Source organism: Podarcis cretensis (genome assembly GCF_951804945.1).
Source record: "Podarcis cretensis genome assembly, chromosome: 17".
Lineage (NCBI taxonomy): Eukaryota > Metazoa > Chordata > Lepidosauria > Squamata > Lacertidae > Podarcis > Podarcis cretensis.
In genome coordinates, this window is record NC_137187.1 from 3,522,928 (window position 1) to 3,539,514 (window position 16,587).

General features: G+C 46.5%; 1 protein-coding gene across 2 annotated transcripts in view; it reads right to left on the reverse strand.

Moving 5' to 3' along the window:
- Positions 1-891: 891 nt before the first annotated feature.
- The window catches only part of USP5 (ubiquitin specific peptidase 5), a 29,641-nt gene continuing 13,945 nt past the window's right edge, over positions 892-16,587 (reverse strand). The window contains exons 9-20 of one of the 2 annotated variants that reach the window (XM_079960244.1): positions 16,428-16,499; positions 14,241-14,319; positions 13,358-13,483; positions 12,310-12,463; positions 10,797-10,971; positions 7,829-7,917; positions 6,147-6,338; positions 3,908-4,051; positions 3,646-3,791; positions 3,343-3,496; positions 2,450-2,534; positions 892-1,513 (exon numbers count right to left, since the gene is read on the reverse strand). In XM_079960244.1, coding sequence (XP_079816370.1) covers positions 1,420-1,513; positions 2,450-2,534; positions 3,343-3,496; positions 3,646-3,791; positions 3,908-4,051; positions 6,147-6,338; positions 7,829-7,917; positions 10,797-10,971; positions 12,310-12,463; positions 13,358-13,483; positions 14,241-14,319; positions 16,428-16,499 — 1,510 coding nt within the window. In that variant the 3' untranslated portion in view covers positions 892-1,419. The remainder of the gene's footprint in view (positions 1,514-2,449; positions 2,535-3,342; positions 3,497-3,645; positions 3,792-3,907; positions 4,052-6,146; positions 6,339-7,828; positions 7,918-10,796; positions 10,972-12,309; positions 12,464-13,357; positions 13,484-14,240; positions 14,320-16,427; positions 16,500-16,587) is intronic. The other variant, XM_079960245.1, reaches the window with a different exon arrangement.

The following is a 16,587-nucleotide window of genomic DNA, read 5'->3' on the forward strand; positions in this document are numbered from 1 at the left end:
ATGGGCGGGGTATAAATAATAAATTATTATTATTATTATTATTATTATTATTATTATTATGCAAAAATCACAATGTACGAAAAACAGTGAAGCCAGCCAATGTCTCTATGTAGCTCCATCCTTATTTCAGACATTGTGATATATCAATATCTCACTATGTTTTGCTGGTGATATATTGCAATGTGGAAAACCAGATATTTTCCAGTCCTAGTAGCAGAAGGGAAAATGAACTGCACCTTACCAATTCTGTCCTGGGCCGCATGAGGGAGGCAGAGGCCTGGGCGTAACCAATGCAGAAGGCACAGAAAGCCATGTGAGCAGGAAACCAACCCCGTGGACAAATTTGACTCCAAATTTGGAGGATGCCCGGTCTGCTTTCACTCTTATGAATTAATTGAATGGCTCACGGAGCAAGCAGAAAAACAAGGAAAAGCTACTAGAAAATGGGAGTAGATTTTGGTGAGTTTTTCCTAGAAGTAGAAGACATGCTCATCTCCATTAATACCCCCTCCAAAAGAAAAAAAGATGTACTGTATTTTTCGCTCTATAAGACGCACCTAGTTTTTGGAGGAGGAAAACAAGAACAAAAATATTCTGAATCTCAGAAGCCAGAATAGGAAGAGGGATCGCTGCGCAGTGAAAGCAGCAATCCCTCTTGCTGTTCTGGCTTCTGGGATAGCTGTGCAGCCTGCATTCGCTCCATAAGACACAAACACATTTCCCCTTACTTTTTAGGAGGGAAAAAGTGAGTCTTATAGAGCAAAAAATACGGTATTTTGTTACATCAGATCCAGGGCATAAGGCCTGTTCATGGACCAAAAGACCATTTGCTGTGACCAACCAACGCAGGCCAGCCTATAATAAAAAATGAAGACTATGAACAAGACCCAATTGCTGGAAGGGGGGTACAAGGTTTTTATTTGATCCTTTGTGTTTTGGCATATAAGGGGCACATGAAGAACTGGTGCTAACTTTACGGCCCAGGTTTCCCCCAGCACAATTCCCAGGGTGGGGGTGAGGGGGGGAAGCCGCCCTATATGGTACAGAAAGCCACACGTAACCAAGTGCTCCCTCCTGCCCCCACCCCTTTCTAAATTGTCCAAGCGTGTTATAGTTACATCAAGAGGAAACATGTTGTGCACAGATGTCCCCTGGGTGCCTGGGTTCAGTGAGATATATATTTCCCCCCTTCTTGCTCTTACACAGAGGTTCAAACCCACCCCCACCCCCGCCCACCAGTGTCCAGAGGGGCAGCAAACTCCAGCTTCCTCGAGGAGGGATACTTCTCCTGGGGGCTGCAGCAGTGGCACACAGACACATAGGGGTTGAGAGATGGCCCTCTTTGTTGCATTCATTGCTGCCATTTCCCCTCCTCCTGCCATCGCCTGGCTCCTACTCCACATCTGGCAGGAGAGGGTCCTAGCTGGAGATTCGCTGGTAGAAGTAGATGTAGCCAAGATCCTTGGGAGGCTTTTCAGAGGCGCAGACTTTCTGGTCGTTGTAGATCACCCATCTGGAGTGGGGCGGGGAGAAGAGGGATTTATTGAAATTATTTCTTTTCCTTTTATGAAAGGAAATCAAGTTTCTAGGCCTTATGGTGGCAAAGAATGCTCAGAAGTGAACAGAACAAATGCCTGCTTAAATCTCAGCAGCCAGAGAGGTGATATAATAAGATATTCAACATAACTACCCCCCCCACTCCCAAATATAAGTGAAACAATGTATCAATAGGGCACAATGATTATTTCCCCCCTCTAAAATGCCACTTTGCGTAATGGGCATTACAGGCTTGGGATTCCTTTGGGGCAGAATTTTGTTTAAAAAGCACACGTAGCCCAGCATACGGGCTCTTTCAGTAGCCAAGTTGCCCTTCCACAATGGCCAATCAAGGCAGTTACAGTGGTACCTTGGTTTGCATATGTCTTGGATTACAAACACATCAAACTCGGAAGTGTATGTCCCAGTTTGCAACTTTTTTTTGGATTACAACCCATTTTATTTGGATTACGAACAAATTTTTTTTAGAGGGCCCATTGGCAAAAGCGTGCCTTGGGTTACAACCTGTTTTGGTTTACAAACGCACCTCCAGAATGGATTATGGTTGTAAACCAAGGTACCACTGTACAGGGCTTCTTCACTGTCTACAAAATTCAGTGACATATTTCACTGCAGACCAAGGAATTGTACTTGCGGCTTAGTGGTTTCCCTCTACGGTGCTTGACCGATTAAAACAAGTTGCCTACAGGGTAGCTTACATATGCACCGGGAGCAAAAAAAACCCTCCAAACTTGCTGAAAATTCATGTTTCTAACTTCCGCTTGGACTGCCTTGTTCAATTTTGAGGGTTAGATTGTAAGTAATACAAATCTAGTTGGCTGGCTGCCTTCAGAATCCTTCCTTGTCCACCCCCCCCCCAACTCTCTCAAAAGGTACTTTGTTTCCCCCTTACCTGCTATCCTTCTTGATATGACAGACATAATGGCCACACATAGTGGATGTGCCCATGTGGCTGATGAAGGCAAAAAGCTGGTATTCTGAAAGAGCAAAGGGAAGTAGTCAAGCATGCTTGCTACCCTCTCTGCATAGCTCTCCCTCATACCGCCAGAGGATCATAGAACTGGTAGAACTGAAGAGCTGGAAGTGCAACCCTCGGCAATGCAGGATCTGGTACATTATGAGAGTGGATGAGCTGTCCTGAAGAACAGCCTCATTGACATGTACAGATGAGAGGCAGGCCACGGCATGTGCATTTGTGTGTGTGTGTGCACACATGTGTGTGCGCGCACAAGCACACATACACAGAGATAATCTGGAACGGCACCAAGTCTGTCTTCAAACACTCCTGTCCCCTTAAAGAAGGTGCCAGAGGACACAAGACTGGTTCAGATAAAGTCAACCGAAGAGCCTTTCTGGACCTGGCCAGTGCCCATCTAGTTGCCACCCATAACCATCCAGTGATTTCCAGGAAACAACGGCAATAACCCTTCCTGCATTGTTTGCTGGCTGGCATAAGGAATTCACAGGTACCCTCTCCAATATGGCTATGAGCCTTTTATAGCCCCAGCCGCCATGACTTGTCCAATCCCGGTTTTAAAGCCACGTGAGACAGTAGCTATCACCGTATCTTATGGGAGCAAATTCTCTAGGTCAATTTGGTGCCAAGCTCCCAATTGGGAGTGGGGTGGGGAGAAATAAACAAGGGCTTCAGGGCTTGGGATGAAGACTGATGGGTGAGGCACAGATCTAGGCAACCACAGTATGGACCATGATGTTCTAAAGCGCTAGGGTACCAAAACTACTCAACGCTCCAAAGTCAAAACTCCCCCAGGGTTGCAGACTCACTTCCAGATCCATCACGCACTTTTGGCCCTACAGGGACAGATTCAGATATGGATTCGGCCGCCGAACGCCCCTCCGAAATGTCCATGGCCGCTTCTGCGTCCAGGTCGTCAATATGGCTGAAGATCCAGTCCACAGCCCGCTCGAGGCTGTTATTCTGCGGAGGAGAGGATTGCAAACAGTCAAGCTAGGAGCCCACCCAATTCTCCCCCCCCCTGCCCCCAAAGGGTACAGCTCCAGGCACAATGATGCAGAGGAGAAGCAGAAGAGGACGAACGCTCTGCTCATCTTTCACCCTCGACCCACCGTAGCTCTGAGCGCTTTCATGGCCTGATCCCGGGAAAAGCCCATGGAGACGATGGTGGCCACGCTGTCTTCTGATGGAGGGTCTGGACAAGCGATGGTGGAACCTGGTCCACTGGATCCAGGAAGAACCAGAGGATTGGCAAAATCTAGAGAAAAGAGGGAAAAGGTGGGAGCCATGGAGTTTCCCCGCCCAACATGTCCTAATCCCAGCAGGAGGAAACGTTTAATGCCCTGAGAATAGGGACCCACGTTGCTGACGTACCTGGATCATCCATGTGGGACATGACCCAGTTCATCGCTGCCTCAGCCCCACTGTTCCCAGTGTAATACACAGCTTTGCGGCAGGCGTCCGTCGGAAAGCCCATCTCCACCAGTTGAGTAATCACAGACTCATCCAACATGGGGGCTGCAATGGGAGGGGAAAGGGTTAGAGGTCTCCAGAAAGCACCACTTCTGGCCAAGCCCTTCGCGGGATCAGGCCCCAGCCTTCCGCTCTGCAGGTTTTCTCTCTTGCACACACTATGCGCCTTCGCCAAGGCCATGCCTGTATCCAGCGGCCTGTGGAAATGGCCACTCCTGCAGCGGCAACAAGCAGTTGCTAGGAGAGGCATAGCCACCTCCCCAGCTCTGCGCACATTTCTTAAAGAGGAGTCAAAGACAGACCAAGCCTGGGATGAGATGGCAAACAATGACCATGATTTACAACACCATGCTTCGTAACGAATACAATACTATTGTTGAACAATATGGGTTCATAATAACTAGGGGAACAATTCTATATGCATTGTGACGCCTGTCTTTTCTTTGTCGTCTTCCTTTTTGGTTGATGTGAGTTATGTTCCCCCCCCAAAAAAAAAAAATCATATTTTTTTTTAAAGATAGACCAAGCCCTTTTCCCACCCATACCTTCCTCACAGGGCTGTGCAACTGGTGGCTCACCAAACCCACATGCTGCCCAGAGGGGCTGGGGTGACCCAGTTCAGATGGGTGACATATAAATAAGATGATGATGATGATGATGATGATGATGATGATGATGATATGGTAGCCTGCTAGCAAGCAGCTCCATCAGTCTCCTGTTCTGGCTGTTGCCAAAACAACACCATCCCGACGAAAGTATTTAAGGAACAGGGGATGGGGAACATCCTACTAGGTCAGTTTTGCCCTTGACATACTACGGTTTCTTTGAGATTTCACAAACCTGATCCTGAGAGCAGTCGGTGGACACTTTGGTTGCTGCCCTACCTTCAGGTGGGAGATTCAGGCAGACAATAGTGGAGCTTTTCGGCACTGACTTCTGAGAGAGCCAGAGGAATTATGACGACTGGGAGGGCTGTCAAGCTGCTGGCAGGCTACACTTTCTAGCTGGTGGGCTGCGTTCAGTTTGGTGGGCCACAGCTGCACAGGTCTTCTCCAAAGGAAATGTACATGCTGCATGTGACGATGACTACGAGCAGAGGATGGGCAAGTGCCCTTTGACAAGAAATGGACTTTGCAAAGGATCGCAGAGGGTTGTTTCTCTGGAATGCCTCTTCTGAACGAGGCCTGAAGGTGCACTATGCTCCATCCATTGCCATAACATTTCACTCTGCTAATTTCATGGTGGGATTCAAGGTCTCAGTTAAGGAAAGGTTCGGCAAGCTCCAGGGCACCACAGGTCTCATTAGATGGGGAAAAAGATGTGACAGGAGAACACAGCTCTTAAACAGACGTGCCTCAGAGACAGGATTTCAGAGTGGTTATTAGGGTCCCCTACTCTAGGACCCTGGCAGAGACACATGCCCGACTGGCATGTTCTCTCCCTCCTGATCAATCGTTTGGGGGCTTCAAAAGCTTTCTTCAGCCCAAACATCACAGCGACTGATTCCAAGAAACATCAGCACACTTACGGATCCGCAGAGTATTTCACAGTTTGTGTAACAGAACTCAGTAGCTCAGCATTTTGGCTAATCTACTTTATTTACATAAAAACACACACGGAGCACTGCAACGTGGCTCCCTCTCTCTCTCTTGGCATCAGACAGCAAAGAGAAAGAACGAAGGACAATAGTCCCACTTCACGGCACACAGTAACACAAACATCCTGTCTCCATCACTTCCCACTCTGTGGAATAAAAACATACAGAGCCATGTGATAGACAACAATCCCATGACTGCAGACACGGGGAATGAGTCTTCAACAGTGATTGCCTCTGGCTAAAAAAAGAAAAGAAGGGGGGGGGGTTTGATTCTCTAGAAACTAAGATTCAGACTTTACAATTCCATCCCTGAAGCCCCCATGATTCAGTAGTGGATCCTGAGATGTAGTGTAAGGTGGTGCAGAGTCAGGCAGCCAGCAATTCGACAGAAGAGCTGTCAGGAAGACAGACTGAGCAAGGAGAAGGAAAGGCACTGACACAGGTGACAGGACACAAGGAGAGAGAGGGAGGGGGGATTGAGTGAGTGAGTGAGTGAGTGAGTGAGAGACTCAAGGAAGAGAGGAAAGGAGAAGAGTCACTAACATGTCGGAGAGGAGAAGTGAGGGGAGCAGAAGGAGTCGTCGTCCTCGTTGCCATAGAAACCCAGGCTACCTTTGGGCTCATCTGGCGTCACCAGCGGAGGCGCTATGTCAGGCATCTCCTCCTCCTCAGGCTGCAGTCCCGTCCCCTGGAGCGCAGAGATGTCCAGCTCATCTGGCATTTCGATTGAGACATCTGTCAACGCAAGCAGCACAATGGGGATTGTGTCAGGGATTGTGTCAAAGGTAAATTGGCTAAACAAGAAGGCTAGCGTAAAAAATGAAAGAAAACACCACAATCTATGGACGTGCTAACAGAACAAGGCCACTGATAAGGAGAGGCTCCTAAGAATAGATGTTGCGTAGTGGCAGAGACCATGAACCAGGAAGTCCACAGCCACAAACCTGTGTGGGTGTCTGTAGGCGGTTGGAGGATGGACAGTGGCTAAAATATTTAGGTTGAATCCTGACAAGACATAAGGACTGTTTCGGGGGGACAGGGGGAGGGCAGGTGTGGAGGGCTCTCTTGTCCTGAAGGGGGTAACTGCGCCCTTGAAGGACCAGATGCACAGCCTGGGAGTCATTTTGGACTCACAGCTGTCCATGGAGGCGCAGGCCAATTCTGTATCCAGGGCAGCTGTCTACCAGCTCTGTCTGGTACGCCGGCTGAGACCCTTCCTGCCCGCGGACTGTCTCGCCAGAGTGGTGCATGCCCACTTGGACTACTGCAATGCACTCAACATGGAGCTACCTTTGAAGGTGACCTGGAAACTACAATTAATCCAGAATGCGGCGCCTAGACTGGTGACTGGGAGCGTCCGCCGAGACCATATAACACTGGTAATGAAAGACCTACATTGGCTCCCAGTATGTTTCCGAGCACAATTCAAAGTGTTGATGCTGACCTTTAAAGCCCTAAATGGGCTTGGCCCAGTAGACTTGAAGGAGCGCCTCCACCCTCATCATTAAGCCCGGACACTAAGGTCCAGCTCCGAGGGCCTTCTGGTGGTTCCCTCGCACAAGAAGCCAAGTTACAGGGAACCAGGCAGAGTGCCTTCTCGGTGGTGGCACCTGCCCTGTGGAATGCCCTCCCATCAGATGTCAAGGAAATAAACAACTATCTGACTTTTAGAAGACATCTGAAGGCAACCCTTTTAGGGAAGTTTTTAATTTTTGATGTTTTATCGTGTTTTTAATATTTTGTTGGGAGTCACTTAGAGTGGCTGGGGAAACTCAGCCAGATGGGCGGCATATAAATAATAAATTATTATTATTATTATTAACCTACCAGGTAGTTTTAAGCAACCTAACATCCTGTGGTGCACCCCCCTTCATTCCCCCATATCTACAATTGCAGATAATAGTGGCCTACCTCACAAGGGTATTTTAAGGATTACCGGAGAGCTGAGCCACTTTGAACAGTCAGAAACACCATATATCTTTGCTAAGTATCGTCATTACACTTGTCAACTAGGACAGAATATCTGGTGCAGCGACAAGAGTTGCCATGCTGGAATTATGAGGCGTCACTCCCAACCCTGGACAACCCGTGATTTCTCAACATTTTATTTATTTATTACATTTTAATACCACCTTTCATCCGTAGACCTCAGGGCAGTTCACAGCATAAAAATACAAGACGAAAACAAAAAATGTACAAAACCCCTCCAAGAATAGCCCTCTTACCGAGTTTTTTGGGCACCCAGTCTAGGCCAAAAGTGAACTTCTTGATCTGGATCACGAGATAATCTGGGAAAGATGCAAACCGGGTTGTCCTAAAAAATGAGAGGAAGAGCTAGTGAAGCATCCAATTTCAAAAGTTAAGCAACACCCAACCAAGAGAGAAGGGAGACTCCCTCAATATAGACTCTTACATGGAGCAGAAGTTGCAAGCTTCCCACTTTCTGCAGGGACCGTGCACACAATTGCTTAGCTTGCTTCTACTAAGGATGCACGTTGTTTCATACCAAACAAAACCGAAAAATGGAAGCCACCAGTGTCACGAGGCTAACAGAACAAACAAATGAGTTCCAAAGGGGCAACTGTACACTTTAGAGCTGAAGATGTCCAACAATGTGATAGGTCTTCCTTCCACAGGTGGAAGGACAAAAAAAAAGAGAGGTTTACCCTTTGCCTGTGCTGGTACTTTCTGAATTGGAGAAAGGTTTGTAGGTTTCTGTGCAAAATACAGCTGTAGCTTATCAGTTCCTTTAAAACTTTCAGTCCTATTCCCATACACTTCGCTGGACTGATCATGTTATGCGGATGCCTGAGTATCATCTTCCAAAGCAGCTACTCTATTCTGAACTTAAAAATGGAAAGTGTAATGGCGGTGGTCAATAAAAGAGGTTTAAAGACTCTCTCAAGGCAAATCTAAAAAAATGTATTATAAACACTGACAACTGGGAAACCCTGGCCTGTGAGCGCTCCAGTTGGAGAACAGCCTTTACCAAAGGTGTCATGGGTTTGAAGACACTCAAACTCAGGATGCAAGGGAGAAACGTGCTAAGAGGAAGGCACGCTTGGCAAATCCACACCGTGATCAACTCACACCCGGAGACCAATGTCCCCACTGTGGAAGGACGTGTGGGTTCAGAATTGGCCTCCACAGTCGCTTACGGACTCATTGTTAAAACCATGTTTATGGAAGACAATCTTACTCGGCTACGAGTCATCGCCAAAGAAAAAGAAGAAGAAGTTGTCCCACCCAGATCCTATTCCTCTGTGATATGGATTTGCAGATTGTAGCTAATCAGTCTCCTCCCTGTGCCTGGCATGTGTTTCTTTTACCTTTATTCATTCAAAGCTTGCCCAGAATCCAAGTGTGTTTTAGTGAGTGCGCAATTATGCACAGTGTGTGTGTGTGTGTGTGTGTGTGTGTGTGAGAGAGAGAGAGAGAGAGAGAGAGAGAGAAGGATGTTCTCTCTCTCTCTCATATACTGACTGAATCAGTCCATTCATTGTCACAAATTACAATGAATAGCAGACACGCAGTTTCTGGTTGTAGACAAGGGAGACATGCTGGCAGAACATCAGGCCATGGCACTTGGCAGCCTCCCAGATGGAAGAACCCAGTAGTTTTTCCCATCCACTAGCTAGCAAAACGAGGAGGAAATGGACTGAGGGGAAACAGGATGGAGCAGATATCCTTCGCAGGCAGCTGCACCTGTGTGATTGCAGCCACTTCTCTGGCTAAGGAGGCTGTTGTTGCTCAGTCTTCCCCTCCTCCCCAGGTAGGGAATTTGCCAAGGGGCTAGAGTTAACTTTGGATACGAGGGATATCCAAATATGATTTGAGCTATTCCCTCCCAGTCAGGAAGCTGTGCAGGGTGTACCGTTCTGGGTAATTACTTGACTAAGGCAAGGCAATAAAGAGCCCCTCTCACTTTCCCAGCTGCCATAGCATCAGCCACAATCTGTGCACAAATTGAGAGGGAGCAACAGCCCAGGTTTTTGTTTTCTCCACAAATCCTGTGGGCAGTGGGAGAACAGCAGACCCAACTCATAGAAGATCTGCAGGTGAGGGGAATATCTCCTATGGAAGATCTAGCCAGGGGTCAGCAAACATTTTCAGCCACTTTCAACATTTTCACCACTGTCCCTCAGATCTTGTGTGGGGCTGGACTATATATATATATATATATATATTTTTGGGGGGGGAATAATGAACAAATTCCTATGCCCCACAAATAACCCAGAGATGCATTTTAAATAAAAGCACACATTCTACTCATGTAAAAACACACTGATTCCCGGACCGTCCGTGGGCTGGATTTAGAAGGCGATTGGGCCGGATCCAGCCCCCCGGGCCTTAGTTTGCCTACCCATGCAGGTAAGCTGTATAGAGTGAAGGGGAATGTTACTAACCCACGGCACATCCTCCCTTGGTCACTGGTGCTGCAAGGGGAGGCAAATGGGCTCATGCCTTTTGTTTCCGATGATGAGAAACATGACTGGAAATTGTGTCACGCAGGTTTCTAGCACCTAGGTCTCCCAGTTCAGCTCAAGGTCCCACTCTCTGGGCCTCATCAGCTCTGGTTCGGTGGTGCAGCTTTGTTTCTCAAATCTTATAATATGCATTGTTTGTCAAAGCCACTAATGCCTCCAGCCAGGCCTTCAAACTGTGCCCAATGTCTGCCAACCAGGCCTGTCTGTGCAAGAGCCTGGCGTGTGCCCAGCTGGTGCTCCTCTGCCACACGTTGTGTTTTCCTACATGGGGAAAAGGGGTCCTGTTTTAGAGAGCCTGTCTGAAATTTGGTAGGGTCCAGTTCCTTGGGAAGATCATTGGAACGACAGAAAAGCTTCACAGCAACACGAAACAACTCCACAATGGCACTAATACAGTCGCACCTTGGTTTTCAAACAGCTTAGTTCTCGAACGTTTTGCATACCAAACGACGCAAACCCGGAAGTGAGTGCTCCAGTTTGCGAACTATTTTTGGAAGCTGAACGTCCGACACAGCTTCCGACTGGAAGCTGCGGTTTGGTTTTCGAATGTTTGGGAAGTCAAACAGACTTCCGGAACGGATTCCGTTTGACTTCCAAGGTACGACTGTACTAAGATGACACAACTGCAATCCTCAGCAAGGTTTATTCCCTTGCATGCCCCGAATTTCAACGTTGCTAGCACTGCCTCCCTGCTCCCCCAACTCACTTGAGTGCCACAGACTTGGCCTGCAAGGCTGTGCTCCAGAAGTCATCTACTTGCTCTGGGGCCCCATAGGCTTCTAGGCAGGAGCTGAAAGGCACCTTGGCACGGACCAGTTCGGGCAGCGGCTGCTTCTCCTCCTCTGCCTGCCGCTTTCTTTCTTCATATTCTAGCAACTCATCTGCAGGAAAAAGCAAAAAGAAGCACGCTCTAGCACACAAGGGATTTATCATTAGGTTTGGCTAAAGGTCATGGAAAATGGACTGGCCAGCTGCAATTTCCATTACATACTTCCCTGTGTCCGCTGCCATACCAGTGGCAACATCGTTCATCTTTCACCTTTCTTAAAATTCTTGCTGGTATGTTCCAAAAATACATATCATCGTGACAAACAAAAACATTACCCCCCCAACAGTTTAAAAGGCCATTGATTGCTTAATTAGGATTAGAACAGCTACCAACCAGACACAAATCCTTGTGCAGGGTGTTAAATTCTGCTGTTGCTGGCGAACTCCAGATGAAACTCATTATCTATTATTTGTTGCTGTTTGAATCCTGGTTCATATTGGGAACTAAATCTCCCTTGGTTGCCCCAATACTTACTTTAACCCTAACCCTAACCCTTTTAAAATGTGTTTTTTTTGGGGGGGGGGTTATTGTGTTGTTGTTTTTATTTTGATTATGTACATTGTGGTTTTATATTTTGATTTTATTCTGTGAACCACCCTGAGACCTCTGGATATTGGGCAGTATTCTATAAATAATAAACGATCATAGATGACCTCTACCCAGAAAAGTTGGGTGAATGCAGCTGAGCTGATTTTATTGGATTTCTTGGTGGTATTTAATTCTATTGCCCAACCAACATCTGTTTGGCTGGGCAAGGTAATAGGGGAGTTCTTGGTTTGTTTTTGCTTTTATTAAGTATTTTGTCTTCTTATTTTTTGTTTTTGTGCTGCGAACTGCCCTGTGATATTCGGGTGAAGGGCGGTATAAATTTTTTATTAAGAATAATAACAAAAACCACAGGAAAAGCTCTGCAGTATCCTCTCCCTTAAATCCATGCTTAGTGCATGATGTGCATGCACCCTAGATGACAGATAGGGCAGAGGTGGAGAGACACAGAGGCAGCTGCTATGAACAGGGTTTTAGTGTTACTAGAACCTCATAGCAAGGCTTGGCCAGTTTCAGAGTGGAGCGAGGAAAAGGGAATTGGCTGGCCGTTATCCTCATGAAAATCACAGGGAAATGATACAGCACGGTTTCTCAAACTTAGGTCTCCAGCTGTTTTTGGACTACAATTCCCATCATCCCTAACCACTGGTCCTGGTAGCTAGGGATGATGGGAGTTGTAGTCCAACAGTCCAAGACCCATGTTCGGGAAACGGTGCGGTAGAGTAAGCTTGGCTTGGGGTGGAAAGGAGACAAACGCTCTTGCTCATACCACTTTGAGCACAGAAATAAAGGTCTGCAAAGGACGGAGGGGTGGGGAGACACCAGTGACATCACAGCTCCCCACCTTTGTTCAGCGCTGCCTCCATGGGCACCGGCAGCTGCATGATGTAATCAACACGCTGGGTGTATTTCACTTTCTCCGTGGCCAAGCACTTGAGCTTCTCCTCCACCAAGAAGCGGAAGACCTCGTTGGGGTTCTCGGAGCTACGGCAGTTCCTCTGAGGAAGGAAAATATAGGAACAGGAAAGAGAGGCGTTAGGGCCAGCGACAGCATACATACTGGAGGAGAGGATCCAGGAGCAAGGTTCCAAACAAGCAAAAGCTACTCTGTCCGCCTCTCCTTTAAAAGCCTATGCCAAAGCTTCCAGGCTTCTGGACTATCAGGAAAGCACTTGCTTTGGCTGTTGAGGAAGCACTCTTTTGGGCCTAGCCAGCACCCTGCATATCAGGCCTAAGCCAATGGCGAACCCAACATTCCTCTGCAGCTGAATATGGTGGGGACGAGGTTAGTGGAGGTCAAGCTGCCTTTCAGGAAGGTTTGGCTGTCATTGTTGGTCTTCTCATTGAGGAGAAGACCTCAAACTACAAGAAAGAAGATTCCACCTAAACATTAGGAAGAACTTCCTGACAGTAAGAGCTGTTTGACAGTGGAATTTGCTGCCAAGGAGTGTGGTGGAGTCTCCTTCTTTGGAGGTCTTTAAGCAGAGGCTTGACAACCATATGTCAGGAGTGCTCTGATGGTGTTTCCTGCTTGGCAGGGGGTTGGACTCGATGACCCTTCTGGTCTCTTCCAACTCTATGATTCTATGGTTCTATGATTCTAGGAGCCCCAGGTTCACTGGAACTCTGTGCTTGAAAACTATACTGTGCCCTGTCGTTTCAAAGACTTTCATCATTCTAGCCCAGGGGTGGGGAACAGGACCCATCAGGTAGGTCAGATCCCTTCGTTTTCCTCTCCCCCCTCCACCGAACCAACTTTGGCAGGGGATGTGGAGCACCAGAATTCAGTGCTGGCCTGCCAAACAACTCCTAGTCACCGGCCCAAGTACCCTTCCCAGCATTTCTATCCAGTAGAAGAAGAAAGCCATTTCCTAAAGCCCGGGAATTGTTACCTCCACCATGTTGATGAAGTGCAGGAAGAACTCCTGAGCGTCTTGTTGCCGATTGGTAGAGAATTCTGGATGACCTTTGCCAACAAGTGATTTAAACATCCGAGGTGCGATGCCATCTTGAATGCCCTGCAAGGAGAGGAGACAATTGCTTTAGCCAGGAGAGACCCGTAACCAGGGTGGATTTGATTTAAATCAAATCAATTTAAATCAATATTTAAATCACCAGTCAGTAAGACTTGATTTAAATCTTTTTTTTTTTTTACAGAAAGACTCATTTTTGCTGGTATAATCTTACCAGATGAAGGTTTCATTTTTGGAATAGTAAATTTTCAGAATAGTTTTTACAGCTATATCAAAAATTACTGATTTGGTTCTACTATTAGAAATACATAAGACAGATAATTATGAAATTATTGTGAGGTTTACTATGTGAACTGTTCATTTTTGGACAACTTTTCTGCTGTACTTTATTGGAAGGAGAAAAGTAATCATTTCCTTAATAACAATTGAAACAATTTATTTAACTAAAACAATAACATTATAGCATTTGTATTCATGTTTGTTAACTGATGTCGTTAAACAATTTAAAAAACAGACTGAGTTTTAGCACTCATGAAAAACTTAAAAGAAATCCTTATTTACTGATGAATAGCCTTTGGATTATAATGTAACTTAAGTTGAAAACTATCTTTAGAAGGATTTTTTCTCCAAAATCATTTTATTTTAAAAATCTGATTTAAATCCGAAAAATCCGAATTAAATTTTAAAAATCTGATTTTTTTTTTATTTTTTAAAAAAATAATTTATTTTTATCCACCCTGCCTGTAACTGATTTAGGAAGCCTCCTTCCAAGCTCAGGGACAAATGGGCTTCATAATCCTACCTTGTCCAGTTGCTGCTCTCCATCTGAAGCAGCTGGCTTTGAATATTCCCCAGAGAGTAGCCCATGGCCCAGCTTGGCTCTGGAAAAGCAGATAAACGTAATCAGCCCTGGCACGGATAATAAAGGTATGACCTTGCGAATTTTAACCTTGTAGCCTGCCAAAATCTTGATGGGCACCTCCAGCTTCACACAAAAGATAAGTGTTTGGGCTCTAATACCTGGAGTGATTTAGGAGCCTCTCAATGTCAACCGTGTCCAAGGAATTCTGCAAACAGTACAATATGTCTTTTCCAAGGAACAGGGACCTCAGGATTAGTGGCATCCAACTTTTCCTTGGGTTATAGAGCTGGAGGGGACTCTAAGGTGCAGGAATTTCCACTAAAGCATCCGTGACAGATGGCCACCCAACCTTTGCTTAAAACCTCCAAGGAAGGAGAGTCCATAATAATAATAATAATAATAATAATAATAATAATAATAATAATAATTTATATCCCGCCCTCCCCAGCCGAAGCCGGGCTCAGGGCGGCTTACAACACTAAAACAGTGCAACATTATAAAAACATTATAAAAATTAATTAAAATCAAAATTGATGGCAAACATAAACTAAAGTTTTGTAAAGATTGCCAAAGGAGGGAGTCAGGCTGCGTCCTGACCAAAGGCCTGGTGGAACAGCTCTGTCTTGCAGGCCCTGCGGAAAGATGTCAAGTCCCGCAGGGCCCTTGTCTCTTGTGACAGAGCGTTCCACCAGGTTGGAGCCGCAGCCGAAAAAGCCCTGGCTCTAGTTGAGGCCAGCCTAACCTCTCTGTGGCCTGGGACCTTCAAGATGTTTTTATTTGAAGACCGTAAGTTCCTCTGTGGGGCATACCAGGAGAGGCGGTCCCGTAGGTACGAGGGTCCTAGGCCGTATAGGGCTTTGAAGGTTAAAACCAGCACCTTAAACCTGATCCTGCACTCCACCGGGAGCCAGTGCATCTGGTATAGCACCAGATGAATGTGATCTCGCAGCGAAGACCCCGTAAGAAGACCGTTCTGTGGTTGAACAGCTCTTAATGGTCAGAATGCTTTTCCTGATGTTTAGTTGGAATCTCCTTTCTTGTAACTTGAAGCCAACTTAAGATAGCTTTTTCTTTTCAAGAACAGGTGTGATGTACCTTTGGCCCACTGGGTGTTGCTGGACTACAACTCACATCATCCCTGGCTATTAGCCATGTTTGCTGGGCGGATGTAATTCCTAGCTCAGCAACACCTGGTGGGCCAAAGATTCCCCACATCTGAAACAAAAACTAATTCACACTTATTCACACTAATTCACTAATTATTTTTTTAAAAAATAATAATCCCCAAATCTTGGATTTCATTTTAACAGGCTGCATCTAGACCAGGCTTCCTCAACTTCAGCCCTCCAGATGTTTTGAGACTACAATTCCCATCATCCCTGACCACTGGTCCTGTTAGCTAGGGATGATGGGAGTTGTAGTACCAAAAACACCTGGAGGGCTGCATTTGCCTATGCCTGATCTAGACACATCAAAGAATTGTTTCAGGCAAACACGCTTTAAACTTTGTATGAGAAATCGGGTTGGCAAAAATGGAACTCCCAAGTCTGGTCCCAGTGTTATAATGCATATACTACACACATAAAACGCCTTTTCTTTATCAATCTAGCTGTGTCCTTAGATTTCTAAACCCTCACAATTCTACAAAATGTGGCAGTATCCCAATCAGTACAGAATGTTTCTCAAATTGTCACTGCTTTTGCTTAGTGAGCACACTCTGTTCACTGCCGAACTGTGACAAACATGAGGGGCAGTAGCAAGAGAGGGAATAAACCCCTCACTCTAGTCCCCAACCCTGTCCCTTTGAGGCAGAGACTGGCACCCAGGGGTCTAGCAGCCTAGTTTCATAGGTGATGGGGGGGAGAGCTGAAATGGATGTGGGTCAGGAGGGAGAAGGCCTTTTACCATCCATCAGCTCAGACCTCTGGCAAGAGAGATCTGTCAGACTCTCCCCTCTAGCAGTCCACTGGCTGGGGAGAGAGGGAAGAAGAAAAGGGTGTGGCGTGTGGCAGAAAGAGAGAGAAGGGGTGGCTGTATCCCGCTAGAAGCATGCAGCAGCTGCTGACACAGACTACCGCCGAGGGAATGTGGCCCGTGACAGAAAGAGCCCTTTAGAGCACTACGTACACTTGGGTGTTGAAGTCCTGTGTCGGATCAGCAGGAGCATTTTGGAATATTTTCTCTAGCTTGTCTACATACCTAGAATGCAAGCAAGCAAACGAAAAAGAACAGTTCAGTGAACCACGGTTGCATAATTCAGAACAGCAGAGCAACAACAGGGGTTTGG